The sequence below is a fragment of the Oncorhynchus clarkii genome, chromosome 1 (genome assembly GCF_045791955.1).
Source record: "Oncorhynchus clarkii lewisi isolate Uvic-CL-2024 chromosome 1, UVic_Ocla_1.0, whole genome shotgun sequence".
NCBI lineage: Eukaryota > Metazoa > Chordata > Actinopteri > Salmoniformes > Salmonidae > Oncorhynchus > Oncorhynchus clarkii.
The window spans coordinates 21,106,555-21,120,725 of NC_092147.1; the positions used below are offsets into that span (position 1 = coordinate 21,106,555).

The following is a 14,171-nucleotide window of genomic DNA, read 5'->3' on the forward strand; positions in this document are numbered from 1 at the left end:
TGGCCAGGCATGACTCCAACACCATCAACAAGTTTGCCAATGACACAACAGTGGTAGGCCTGATCACCGACAACGATGAGACAGCCTATAGGGAGGAGGTCAGAGACCTGGCCGTGTGGTACCAGGACAACAACCTCAAGACAAAGGAGATGATTGTGGACTACAGGAAAAGGAGGACCGAGCACGCCCCTATTCACATCGACGGGGCTGCAGTGGAGTAGGTTGAGAGCTTCAAGTTCCGTGATGTCCACATCACCAACAAACAATCATGGTGCAAACACACTAAGACAGTTGTGAAGAGGGCACGACAAAGCTTATTCCCCCTCAGGAGACTGAAAAGATTTGGCATGGGTCATCAGATCCTCAAAAGGTTCTACAGCTGCACATCGAGAGCACTGGTTGCATTACTGCCTGCTATGGCAACTGTTCCGTCTCCGACAGCAAGGCACTAAAGAGCGTAATGAGTATGACCCAGTACATCACTGGGGCCAAGCCTCCTGACATCCAGAACCTCTATACCAGGCAGTCAGAGGAAGGCCCTAAAAATTGTCAAAGACTGGAGCCACCCTAGTCATGGACTGTTCTCTCTGCTACCGCATGGCAAGCGGTACAGGAGTGCCAAGTCTAGGTCCAAAAGACTTCTTAACAGCTTCTACGCCCAAGCCATAAGACTCCTGGACAGCTAATCAAAGGGCTACCCAGACGCTCCTTTTATGCTGCTGCTACTCTCTGTTTATTATCTATGCATAGTCACCTCTACTAACCGGTGTACCCCCACTTTGACTCTGTACCGGTACCCCCTGTATATAGCCTCGCTATTGTTATTTTACTGCTGCTGGTTCATTATTTGCTACTTTTATTTTCTATTTTTTACTTAACACTTTTTTTCTTAAAACTTCTTGTTGGTTAAGTGCTTGTAAGTAAGCATTTCACTGTTGTATTCGGAGCATGTGATGCCTCTCTAAGTATCAAAATTCCAACTGACTGGTTCATTTTGAGATGATAATAAGACATACAGACAGGTTTAGTAAATGCGTTATCACTATTGCAGTTCTCTTTTACCATAGCATAGGCAACTCACAAAAATAAGGCTACAGACTGCTCCAAATTGTATGGTGGTCGAGTCACACTCACCATTGGCTCTCCGGCCTAGGGGCGGGTCGTGTTTCTGATGTTGGCGAGCGTTTAGGGTGCAAGGGGTGTTCTATGGATGGCGAAGGAAAAGCTTACTTGGCACTGATCCCTCCTTTCCATATAGACGTAGCTTACGTTAGGCATCAAATACTCTGTAATGTATCGTAAATAGTGCGTGTTTGCAGAGGATAGTGGATGCATGTTTAATAATGCGATGAGGCCAATGCACTTTGCAAGACTTGTGCTGCAGAGAGCCTCCGCAGATCCCACGACCTGTTGCTGAAGCCGGGAGGAGAGAGAAGAGGCGCTTTAGAAGGATAGTACTGCATTGGACACGAGAGCCGGGTGGTTTCTTCGCTGAGGAAATCATGCAGTTTGCAATCTGGCTGGTTGGACTAATGTGTCATCTGTCAGCACTTGTCCGCAACTCCTTGGAATACCGATTGCATCCGAAACAAGGTAGCCTACATATCTTGTTGATTTATGGTAGTATCCACCCGGTTAAAATGCAGTTTCTGAGAGTATGTTTAAAATGTTTAGTGGGCTAAATGGCACTGAGAAAATATTCCAGTAGAGTAACAGTACATTGTAGCCTACATGTTCTCATATAAAATAGTTGAATGTTCAAAACTGTTACATTGACATCTCTATTGGCTACATTATAAACCGTTATAAACTCTAATGCACGTTTCCCTTGTCTTTTAGAAAGTTTCATCAAACAGTTGTCGTCCTATGAAATTATCACCCCGCTGCGGATAAATGATTTCGGAGAATCATTCCCCCACACATTGCACTACAAAAGGAAACGGAGAAGTATACATGCAGATTATTCGGCTGGTTTACGTGCTCACTACAGAATTGACGCATTCGGACAACGCTTTCATCTCAATCTAACCGCCGACTCCGGTTTTATCGCCCCCACATACACTGTGACACATTTGGGAGCGGAATACAGCAAATCAACTGAGTCCCGCCAACAAGACCTCAGCGATATGCGTCACTGCTTTTTCCGCGGACATATCAACGCCAAGATTGAATCAACCGCTGTCTTCAGTCTGTGCACTGGCCTTGTGAGTATGACTCTAAACTTAGATACTTTTTAACAGACATTGCTGACAAGTCTCCCGGGTAATTCCCATTTCAACGGATTCCAAGCATATCCCCCATAACACACTAGTGAAGTGCATATGTGTAACATGAGCATGTGTGGCTTGACATGTGTCATTGACCACAGTGTGAGCAGGGACAGCATCGCATTTTATGCCTATTCAGCAGTAATACCACTGGGGTGATGCTGCTATTACACACGATTTGCATATTGTCCTCTGCTGGATATTGTTTACATAGTGGGTATCTGTGACATACATGTGTTTTTTAAATGATGAAACACCTTGGACACATGTTTGGTTTTATTGTGCAAATTACAGAATTACACATAGCCTAGGCCTCTTGGAATATACAGTACCAGTCAAAAGTTTGGACACACCTACTCATTCTAGGGTTTTTCTTTATTTTTACTATTTTCTACATTGTAGAATAATAGTGAAGACATCAAAACTATGAAATAACACATATGGAATCATGTAGTAACCAAAAAGTGTTAAACAAATCTAAATATATTTTATAATTGAGATTCTTCAAAGTAGCCACACTTTGCCTTGATGACAGCTTTGAACACTCTTGGTATTCTCTCAACCAGCTTCACCTGGAATGCTTTTCCAACAGTCTTGAAATAGTTCCCACATATGCTGAGCACTTGTTGGCTGCTTTTCCTTCACTCTGCGGTCCAGATTGTGAGATTGTGTTGAATAGATGACTTTATGGGTCAGATAGGATTACTGTACAGGGGCAGGGTTTGAACTCAAAGGGGTTTTGCCTGGGGTAACTGGCACTGGCCATGTATCAGATGTTCTGCATGGCTGTATAACTTAACTAGCACAAAACACCATCAACTGATTGTGTTTCAGTGAATCACACCCTTCTCTTACCTCTTTTATTTATGTACTTTCATGTTCAGTGGATGACTTCAGATATACTGTACATACAGATAGTACCTCACCTTCTGGAAAAAGAAGAAATAAGATATAATATTTATGAGATTTGATTGTCATCCTGGCCAACTTGATGTACTGCATGAATTCAAGCTATTTTCCAAACATTAATGTATGACTTCAAGCTCCTTTTCAAATGTGTTTGCATCTGTAAACTTTATTAGTACCCTCTGTGATGTTGTCAATTCAATTAAATTCAAGGCGCTTTATTGGCATGGGAAACATATGTTAACATTGCCAAAGCAAGTGAAGTAGATAATATACAAAAGTGAAATAAACAATAAAAATGTACAGTAAATCAAATCAAATGTATTTATATAGCCCTTCTTAGATCAGCTGATATCTCAAAGTGCTGTACAGAAACCCAGCCTAAAACACCAAACAGCAAGCAATACAGGTGTAGAAGCACAGTAAACATTAAACTCACAGAAGTTCCAAAATAATTAAGACATTTCAAATGTCATTTTATGTATATATACAGTGTTGTAACAATGTGCAAATCGTTAGTCATATCATCAGTCATTGAGAACGACAGGACAATAGGCACAGAGAGAGCATCAGTACACCCATGGCTCTAGGCTATTAGGTCATAAACGTGTTGGCCTAGTCTCTGAGAGCGGAGGCTGCTGGGGCTTCGTTGGACGAGCACATTTTGGTGTGATGAGGTCATTAAGGGATGATTAAGCCTCTAAAACAAAAGAGTCATTTTGAGAAGGAAGTTTCCCTTGTCTCTGGTGCCCAATGGCTTCCCTCCGGGGAGGCTAGGGGCCTTGTGTCTTTTCACAGTGTGCTGTGACTTGTGGGAAACAGGAGAAAGATCTTGGGCTGTGGATAATTACTAATGAAGGTGCTGAGAGGAATCTAGAGGACAACTCACACCGTGGGAAATGTGTGTCCTTGGGACTTTCTCTGTTTAAAGGAACATAATGGGGGTACATTCAGAATACCCCCTATGTATCCCATATGTCCCTCTCTCTGTTTCTACAGTCAGCTGCCAAGTGATGGATGTCTATGTAAAGATCCGATGCTAGACACTTTAACGGTCTATTTAACCTGAGCGATGGACTGTCTTCACTGTACGTCACATTAGATGAGTCAGCCTATAGTGCATGACAGTGGTCTTTGCTAGCTGTGTGCCAACAGACAGAGATTCCTCACCTTGGACTTTGTGGTGTTCCCTCCACCATTGCCTTGAACTGAAGCTTTCTGTGGAGTCCCCTCCACCATGGCCTTAACCTGAACAGGACATTTTTCTGCCATTGTAATCCTTGGGCCGGCTGCTTAAGCACTTTTTGGGGTTACCTCATTTTTTTTTATATATACATTTTCAGAATGGAAAAAACGCTTTCAGTGTAAACTTAAATGACTAAAACCATTTATAAAGTGTGTAGAAAAGATAATGTACCTATATATTTTTGATTAATATAAACTCTGAGAACTAACAATCACCAAAATAAAAGCTAGACAGTGAGGGGAAATAGACAATTCCAAAAACAATGAATTTAGCAGTATTCATTTTGTTATTATGTTTGAGCAAAACACAGCACTAGCCTTAGCAATTTGCATAGAATTGTAGGAAATGTGCTTTTAAACTGCTTCTCTCTCAGCTCAGTGGAGAAATTGGCATAAAATTTAAAACATTTCTCTGCACCACCTCTAAAATATTCTCAAAAATATTAGCCGTGCCTACAGGCCGACCACGCTCATTGATATGCCCCACTGCCACACCCACAACCTAAGCTCTTTTTTGATCCAGAAAAAAACTCTAATGAAGCTCTCTGTGGAGTCCCCTGCACCATGGCCTTGACCTGAAGCTCTCTGTGGAGTCCCCTGCACCATGGCCTTGACCTGAAGCTCTCTGTGGAGTCCCCTGCACCATGGCCTTGACCTGAAGCTCTCTGTGGAGTCCCCTGCACCATGGCCTTGACCTGAAGCTCTCTGTGGAGTCCCCTGCACCATGGCCTTGACCTGAAGCTCTCTGTGGAGTCCCCTGCACCATGGCCTTGACCTGAAGCTCTCTGTGGAGTCCCCTGCACCATGGCCTTGACCTGAAGCTCTCTGTGGAGTCCCCTGCAACATGGCCTTGACCTGAAGCTCTCTGTGGAGTCCCCTGCACCATGGCCTTGACCTGAAGCTCTCTGTGGAGTCCCCTGCACCATGGCCTTGACCTGAAGCTCTCTGTGGAGTCCCCTCCACCAAAGTCCCATTTCAGCACCCATTCCTGACAGCAACCATTGTCTGTTCATCTGAACCTCGTTTTCAGATTTCCAAGTGACTAGGAACTAACACTAGACCCCTGACACCATTTTAATTATCCAATAAATTAAATCAATCAAGTCTATTCCTCATTCTGATAATGTACTACTACCTCATTTTCACATTTGGTCTGATAGAATTTGGTAAATGTCATACAGAGATGTACAATGTTACATAGGTCGTTGTCAGTCTGTGCATCACTACTGTCTTGACCCCATGCTCTATTGGACACAGCACATGTAGGAAGTGCCTAGTGCCCAGCCTCTGTCTAGTTCATCAACTCAGTAATCATTCAGTCCTTGGCATTACTGTACAGTACCTGAGTGAATACCTTAGGCTTAGGCTGACATTAGCCTTGACATTACTGTACAGTACCTGAGTGAATACCTTTAGGGTTAGGCTGACATTAGCCTTGACATTACTGTACAGTACCTGAGTGATTACATTAGGGTTAGGCTGACATAAGCCTTGACATTACTGTACAGTACCTGAGTGAATACCTTAGGCTTAGGCTGACATTAGCCTTGACATTACTGTACAGTACCTGAGTGAATACCTTAGGCTTAGGCTGACATTAGCCTTGACATTACTGTACAGAACCTGAGTGAATACCTTAGGCTTAGGCTGACATTAGCCTTGACATTACTGTACCTGAGTGAATACCTTAGGGTTAGGCTGACATTAGCCTTGACATTACTGTACAGTACCTGAGTGAAAGGCTGACATTAGCCTTGACATTACTGTACCTGAGTGAATACCTTAGGGTTAGGCTGACATTAGCCTTGACATTACTGTACAGTACCTGAGTGAAAGGCTGACATTAGCCTTGACATTACTGTACAGTACCTGAGTGAATACCTTAGGCTTAGGCTGACATTAGCCTTGACATTACTGTACAGTACCAGGGTGAATACCTTAGGCTTAGGCTGACATTAGCCTTGACATTACTGTACAGTACCTGAGTGAAAGGCTGACATTAGCCTTGACATTACAGTACAGTACCTGAGTGAATACCTTAGGGTTAGGCTGACATTAGCCTCGACATTACTGTACAGAACCTGAGTGAATACCTTAGGCTTAGGCTGACATTAGCCTTGACATTACTGTACAGTACCTGAGTGAATACCTTAGGCTTAGGCTGACATTAGCCTTGACATTACTGTACAGTACCTGAGTGAAAGGCTGACATTAGCCTTGACATTACTGTACAGAACCTGAGTGAATACCTTAGGCTTAGGCTGACATTAGCCTTGACATTACTGTACCTGAGTGAATACCTTAGGGTTAGGCTGACATTAGCCTTGACATTACTGTACAGTACCTGAGTGAAAGGCTGACATTAGCCTTGACTTTACTGTACAGTACCTGAGTGAGTGTTTCAGGCTGACAGTGCCTGTCTGCACTTTGACGTAAACATAATGTTCTGCTGAATGGCATAGGCTGCTACAAGATGTCCCCCCAGCACAAACTGCCAGCACCATGCCTCGTACAGTGTAACTGTACAGTGTAACTGCTCAATGCCTGTGCATTCACATTCATTCGTCAACTGTACTGCTTTCAGAGGAGCAGAGTGGGGCTGCCTTCCTGCACTCAAGGTAGTTTAGTTTACACACAGTATACAAGGAGAGAGAGAGAGAGAGAGAGAGAGAGAGAGAGAGAGAGAGAGAGAGAGAGAGAGAGAGAGAGAGAGAGAGAGAGAGAGAGAGAGAGAGAGAGAGAGAGAGAGAGAGAGAGAGAGAGAGAGAGCATCTGCCAACTTGCAGAAGTTTGTTTCCTCTGCTTTGTGTCATGTTATTACAACCCAGTCATTATATTGTACTTGGGCTCAGATTCATCTCTCATCATATAGCTAGGCCTGCAACACGTAGGCTTTCCAAGATGCAAGGGTGCTACGGGGCAAGTGTTTCTAACATCTATTGTGAACGGAAAAGAGGAACTGTACATTATTATTATGGTTGTAATGGATATTATTTTCAATGTCCTATCTGGATATTTTCCGTTGTCAAACACCGACCACTTGTGGAGATGGTCATTGAAATTTCCCCCAAAAGATAACATTCCACTGCACAATATCCTGTTAAAGTGTGCGTATGAAATTACCATACAAACACCTTTGTCTTCACGGCCGAGTGAGCCAGCGAGTGGCTGGCTGTTGAACTAAGCAGCTTTGTGAGGGCCTCCATCATCTGCCACATCAATATTTGCATTGCTCTGACAGCCGCCTCTTCCTGTCACGATTAAAGTATTGCACTCTCAAATACCATAAAACAACAGTTTAAATTATTATTTTTTTACCCCTTTTTCTCCCCAATTTCATGGTATCCAATTGTTTTTTTAGTAGCTACTATCTTGTCTCATCGCTACAACTCCTGTACGGGCTCGGGAGAGACGAAGGTTGAAAGTCATGCGTCCTCCGATACACAACCCAACCAAGCCGCACTGCTTCTTAACACAGCGCCATCCAACCCAGAAGCCAGCCGCACCAATGTGTCGGAGGAAACACCATGCACCTGGCAACCTTGGTTAGCGCGCACTGTGCCCGGCCCGCCACGGGAGTCGCTGGTGCGCGATGAGACAAGGATTTCCCTACCGGCCAAACCCGGACGACGCTAGGCCAATTGTGCGTCGCCCCACAGACCTCCCGGTCGCGGCCGGTTACGACAGAGCCTGGGCGCGTACCCAGAGTCTCTGTTGGCACAGCTCGCGTTGGAGTACAGCGCCCTTAACAACTGCGCCACCCGGGAGGCCCATAAAACAACAGTTTTAAAGCCACTGTCTGTATTTAGGTGACATGCTAATGGTGTGTGATATGAAATAAATAAAATACAAATGCATTATTTTTTAGGCTTTTTCTTCCCCAATTGGTAGTTACAGCCTTGTCCCATCACTGCAACTTCCATACGGACTCGGGAGAGGTGAAGGTCGAGAGCCTTGCGTCCTCCGAAACACGACCTTGCCAAGCCGCACTGCTTCTTGACACACTGTTCACTTAACCCGTAAGCCAGCCGCAACTATGTGTCGGAGGAAACACCATACAACTGGCGACCGTATCAGCATGTATGCCCCCGGCCCGCCACAGGAGTCACTAGAGGGTGATGGGACAAGGACATCCCTGCCGGCCAAACCCTTCCCTAACCCGAACAATGCTGGGCCAATTGTGCGCCGCCTCATGGGTCTCCCGGTCACGGCCGGCTGCGACACAGCCCGGGATCGAACCCGGAACTCTAGTGACATCTAGAGTCATTGCCTTAGACTGCTGCGACACTCGGGAGGCCCGTCATATGAAATGACTCTATTAGATATGTGTCAATCAAGCCCATTTTTTCTCATCAGATTTCATGAGGATGATGCTGTCATCTGACCCTTAATTACACAATGTCCTTAACTCAAATAATTAAATAATTCTTCAGGCATTCCAGAATGCAAATTATGGAATTTGCATTCAAATAAAATAATTTTATTTGCCACATGCTTCGTAAAAAACAGGTGTTGACTAACATTGAAATGCTTACTTACGAACCGTTCCCAACAATGCAGAAAAAATAAAATAGAGAAATAATCAAAAAGTAATAACACGTAATAATAAAAGTAATAATAAATACACAATGAGTAATGATATACATGGGGTGCCAGTACCAAGTCAATGTGCAGGGGTACGAGGTAATTTAAGTAGAGATGTACATATAGCTAGGAATAAAGTGACTAGGCAACAAGATAGACAATAAACAGTTGCAGCAGCATATGTGATGAATCAAAAAAAAGTTTGTGCGAAAAGGGTCAATGCAGATAGTTAAATAGTTAACCAAATAGTGGCTTGGGCTTGGGGGTAGAAGCTGTTCATGGTCCTGTTGGTTCCAGACTTGGTGCATCGTTACCACTTGCTGTGCAGTAGCAGAGAGAACAGTCTATGACTTGGGTGGCTGGAGTCTTTGAAAAACATTTGGGCCTTCCTGACACCGCCTGGTATAGAGATCCTGGGTGGCAGGGAGCTCGGCCCCAGTGATGTACTGGGCCGTACGCACTACCAACTGTAGCGCTATGCGGTCGGATGCCAAGCAGATGCCATACCAAGCCAGTCAAGATGCTCTTAATGTTGCAGCAGTATAACGTTTTGAGGCCCATGCCAAATCTTTTCAGCATCCTGAGGTGTAAGAGGCGATGTCGTGTCCTCTTCGCGACTGTGTTGGTGTGTGTGGACCATGATAGATCCTTAGTGATGTGGACACAGAGGAACTTGAAGCTCTCGACCCGTCCCACTACAGCCCTGTCGATGTGAATGGGGATGTTCTCGGCCTTCGTTTCCTGTAGTCCACGATCAGTTCCTTTGTCTTGCCGACGTTGAGGGAGAGGTTGCTGTCCTGGCACCACACTGCCAGGTCTCATCATCGTCGGTGATCAGGCCTACCACTGTCGTGTCGTCAGCAAACTTAATTATGGTATTGGAGTAATGCGTGGCCATGCAGTAATGGGTGAACAGGGAGTACCCCTGAGGGGCTCCTGTGTTCATGGTCAGCGGATGTCTTGTTGCCTACCCTCACCACCTGGGGGCGGCCCGTCAGGAAGTTCAGGATCCAATTGCAGAGGGAGGTGTTCAGTCCCAGGGTCCTTAGCTTAGTGATGAGCTTTGAGGGCAATTAGGTGTTGAACACATAGCTGTAGTCAATGAATAGCATTCTCTCGTAGGTGTTCCTTTTGTCCTAGTGGGAAAGGGCAGTGTGGAGTGCAATAGAGATTGCATCATCTGTAGATCTGTTGGGGCGGTATGCATATTGGAGTGCGTGCAGGGAGTCTGATGGTGTTGATGTGAGCCATGACCAGCCTTTCAAAGCATTTTGCTTTTTTAAATGTTTTATAAATGTTTTATTTATTTATTTATTTTTACACCTTTTTCTCCCCAATTTTCATGGTATCCAACTGGTAGTTACAGTCTTGTCCAATCGCTGCAGCTCCTATACGGACTCGGGAGTGGTGAAGGTCGAGAGCCGCGCGTCCTCCGAAACATAACCCAGCCAAGCCGCACTGCTTCTTGACACAACGCCCACTTAACCCGGAAGCCAGTCGCACCATACACCTGGCGACCGTGTCAGTGGGCATTGTGACCGGCCCGCCATAGGAGTCACTTGTGCGCGATGGGATAAGAACATCCCTGCCTGCCAAACCCTCCCCTAACCCGGACGACTCTGGGACAATTGTGCGCCGCCCCATGGGTCTCCCAATCGCGGCCGGCTGCGACAGAGCCTGGACTCGAACCCAGATCTCTGGTGGCACAGCCTTAGACCACTGAGCCACTCGGGAGGCCAGCATTTTATTGCTACAGGTGTGAGTGCTACGGGGCGATAGTCATTTAGACAGGTTACCTTGGTGTTTTTGGGCACAGGGACTATGGTGGTCTACTTGATACATGTAGGTATTACAGACAGGGTCAGTGAGAGGTTGAAAATGTCAGTGACAACACTTGCCAGCTGGTCAGCGCATGTTCTGAGTACGTGTCCTGGTAATTCGTATGGCCCTGCAGACTTGTGAATGTTAACCTGTTTAAAAGTCTTACTCACAACGGCTACGGAGAACGTGATCACACAGTCGTCCAGAACAGCTGGTGTTCTCATGCATGGTTCAGTGCTGCTTACCTCGAAGTGAGTGTAGAAGGCATTTAGCTGGTCTGGTAGGCTTGCATATCTGGGCAGTTCTCGGCTGGGTTTCCCTTTGTAATCCATGATAGTTTGCAAGCCCTGCCACATCAGACTAGCATCAGAGCCGGTGTAGTAGGATCCAAGCTTAGTCCTGTATTGACACTTTGCCTGTTTGATGGCTCGTCGGAGATCGTAGCAGTATTTCTTATAAGCGTCCGGATTAGTATCCCGCTCCTTGAAAGCGGCAGCTCTAGCCTTTAGCTCAGTGCGGATGCGTCCTGTAATCCATAGTTTATGTACATACGGTCACTGTGGGGACGACGTCAATCATGCACTTAATAATGGTGCTGGTGACTGATGTGTTAAACTCCTCAATGCCATCGTATGTAACATATTCCAGGCTGTGCTAGCAAAACAGTCCTGTAGCTTAGCATCTGCTTCATCGGACCACTTCCATATTGGGCACGTCTATGGGACTTACTGTTTGAGTTTCTTGCTTGTAAGCAGGAATCAGGAGTATAGAGTTATTGTCGGATTTGCCAAACGGAGAGCAAGGGAGAGCTTTGTATGCATTTCTGTGTGTGGAGTAAATGTGATCGAGAGTTTTTTCACCTCTAGTTGCACTGGTGACATGCTGGTAGAAATGAGGTAAAACGGATTTCAGTTTAATTTTCTTGTTTGTTTATGGCCCTATACAGCTCATTGAGTGTGGTCTTAGTGCCAGCATCGGTTTGTGTTGGTAAACCGGTAAATAGTTTGGTCTACAGCTTATCATGAGGTATTCTAACTCAGGCGAGCAGAACCTTGAGTCTTCCTTAATATTAGAGACCACACACTAGCTGTTGTTAACAAAGAGACACACATCCCCTCTTTAGCTTATCCGAAGCTGCCGTTCTGTCCTGCCGATGCAAAGAAAAAACAGCTACATGTACAGTATATTATCCATGTCCTCGTTCAGCCACGACTCTGAGAAACATAGATATTACATGATGGCCTATCCATATACAGCGGCAACATGATCAGACATTCAAATACTGCCATGGCAAGATCGTGTTACTACGACTACAAGTCTGGCCAAATTAAGATCAAACATCTGTACTAAGAGGGATTACCAGTGTGATAAATGGTGATTGACAGCGACCTCTCTAAGTAGTATTTTTCTGTTTGCTTATTTTCCAAGGTGTTCCCATTTCCACCAGCTAAAGAAGACTGTACTTTTTAGATATTCTTTTTGCGTTATTCTTGTGTTTTTCGGACCAATCATGGAACTAATGATGCATAGTACACTGTGTACTTTACTAGTACTCAACATTTACTCAGAGAAACAGCACACATGCTATAACAGCTAGGTACATCACTCACATCAATCACTGATACATGGTCCTGAATGAACAAATGTAATAATTAGGAGTTGAGTTGTCTCTAGATCTATGTCTGGGACAATACAGGACATGCACTTGCTGACTGGTAAGGACTACTCAAAGGAGTTCTCTAGACACCAGTCCTATCATGCTACAGATGTAAGATCTTAAGGAAATGCAAACTTGTAGTGTATTTGATGTTGAAAAAGGCTTCTAAAGTTTGTAATTTCCACTTTAAAATGTCAGACTTGATTTCTCCCAATGAAAAATGTATTAAAATCCATTAATTATAATTAAAATAATAATTCACATTTCCTGTTTCTGCAGGATTATTTTCCTGCTGTAGCAAACTGGCTCTAATGAAGATCCTACATATGTATAGCTGCCATACACACTTCACAGACCTCCTCTAACCAACTCTTCTCTCACAATCTACCCTCTCTCCTCCAGATGGGGACTTTTACAACCCAGCATGGTGAATACTTCTTAGAGCCCCTGATGAAGGCGGATGAGGGGGAGGAGTACGACGAGGAGCACAACAAACCTCACCTCGTCTACAGACAGGACAGGAAGAGGAGAGAGAGTCCTGCCAGTGAGCCCACACAACCCTGCTCAGCTTCAGGTAACATACCTACCTACCACAGTCTGCCCCTATACTAATCATAGTCTGAATTCTCTCCTATACTGTACTATACTATACTGTATTACACTATACTAGAGGGTTTTCCAAACTCGGTCCTACCCCCAAACCCCCCCCAGGTGCACGTTTTGGTTCTTTCCCTAGCACTATACAGCTGATTCAAATAACCAACTCATCATCAAGCTTTGATTATTTGAATCAGCGGGGTGAGTTTGGGAAACCCTTTTATACTACGCTATGCTACACCACACTATTTTTGTATTCACTTTTATTTATTCAGGGGAGCCCAATTGAGTCCAGGGTCTCGTTCCCAATGGTGCCCTGATTACAAACATTTACTCAGAACAGGAAGAACAATTTATATTACAATTAAAACAAGACAAATAAAAATAACCACAAGGCACAACCACAACACCACAATTTTAGCAAATAAACCACTATAATAAATAGAAAAAACTGCAATCCTCAATGAATTCATTCAACACCCGAGTCCTAAACTACAATAGCGGCAGGAATTTTTGCAGGTTATTTCAACATTGGAGGGCACTAAAACTAAAGGAGGAATTACCTAAATTGGTCAAGACCAGAGGGACCTCAAGAGTTAACCAAACCTGTAAGCAGGTTTTGTAGCTCATTCTTTTATATGCTAGCAACGAAGTTAAGCAAGTTTGAAGCTTGTGTAGCAGGGCTTTGTAAACATAAAGGGAATAATGAATTGATCTACTGGACTTTAACAAGGACCAGCCAACCTTTTGATACAGGATGCAGCGTTGAGTATTGAAACTGTCGAGAGATATAAAAGAATAGCGCTATGGTAGACGGCATCCAAAGGTTTAAGAGTAGTGGCTGCTGCAATCTGGTAAATGGTGTCACCATAATCAAGAACTGGCAGGAAAGTTGACTGTACAATCTGCTTCCTACTATTTAGGTAAAGGCAAGGTCTATTTCTAAAAACAAAGCCCAATTTGAGTCTTAGCTTTTTAACTTTAAACATTAAGTCTTTGTCAATCCAAATGCCCAGATATTTGTAGGTGGTGTCCCGATCAATGGGAGAACCATCCAATGAATAAATATGTAGTCCATCTGAAACATTCTTGTG

General features: G+C 44.3%; 1 protein-coding gene across 1 annotated transcript in view; it reads left to right on the plus strand.

Annotated features, from left to right (window-relative positions):
• Positions 1-1,467: 1,467 nt before the first annotated feature.
• The window catches only part of LOC139385010 (A disintegrin and metalloproteinase with thrombospondin motifs 20-like), a 153,857-nt gene continuing 141,153 nt past the window's right edge, over positions 1,468-14,171 (plus strand). Inside the window, exons 1-3 of the mRNA XM_071130028.1 lie at positions 1,468-1,593; positions 1,840-2,204; positions 12,883-13,054. Of these exons, the coding sequence (XP_070986129.1) occupies positions 1,503-1,593; positions 1,840-2,204; positions 12,883-13,054 (628 nt within the window). The 5' untranslated portion in view covers positions 1,468-1,502. The remainder of the gene's footprint in view (positions 1,594-1,839; positions 2,205-12,882; positions 13,055-14,171) is intronic.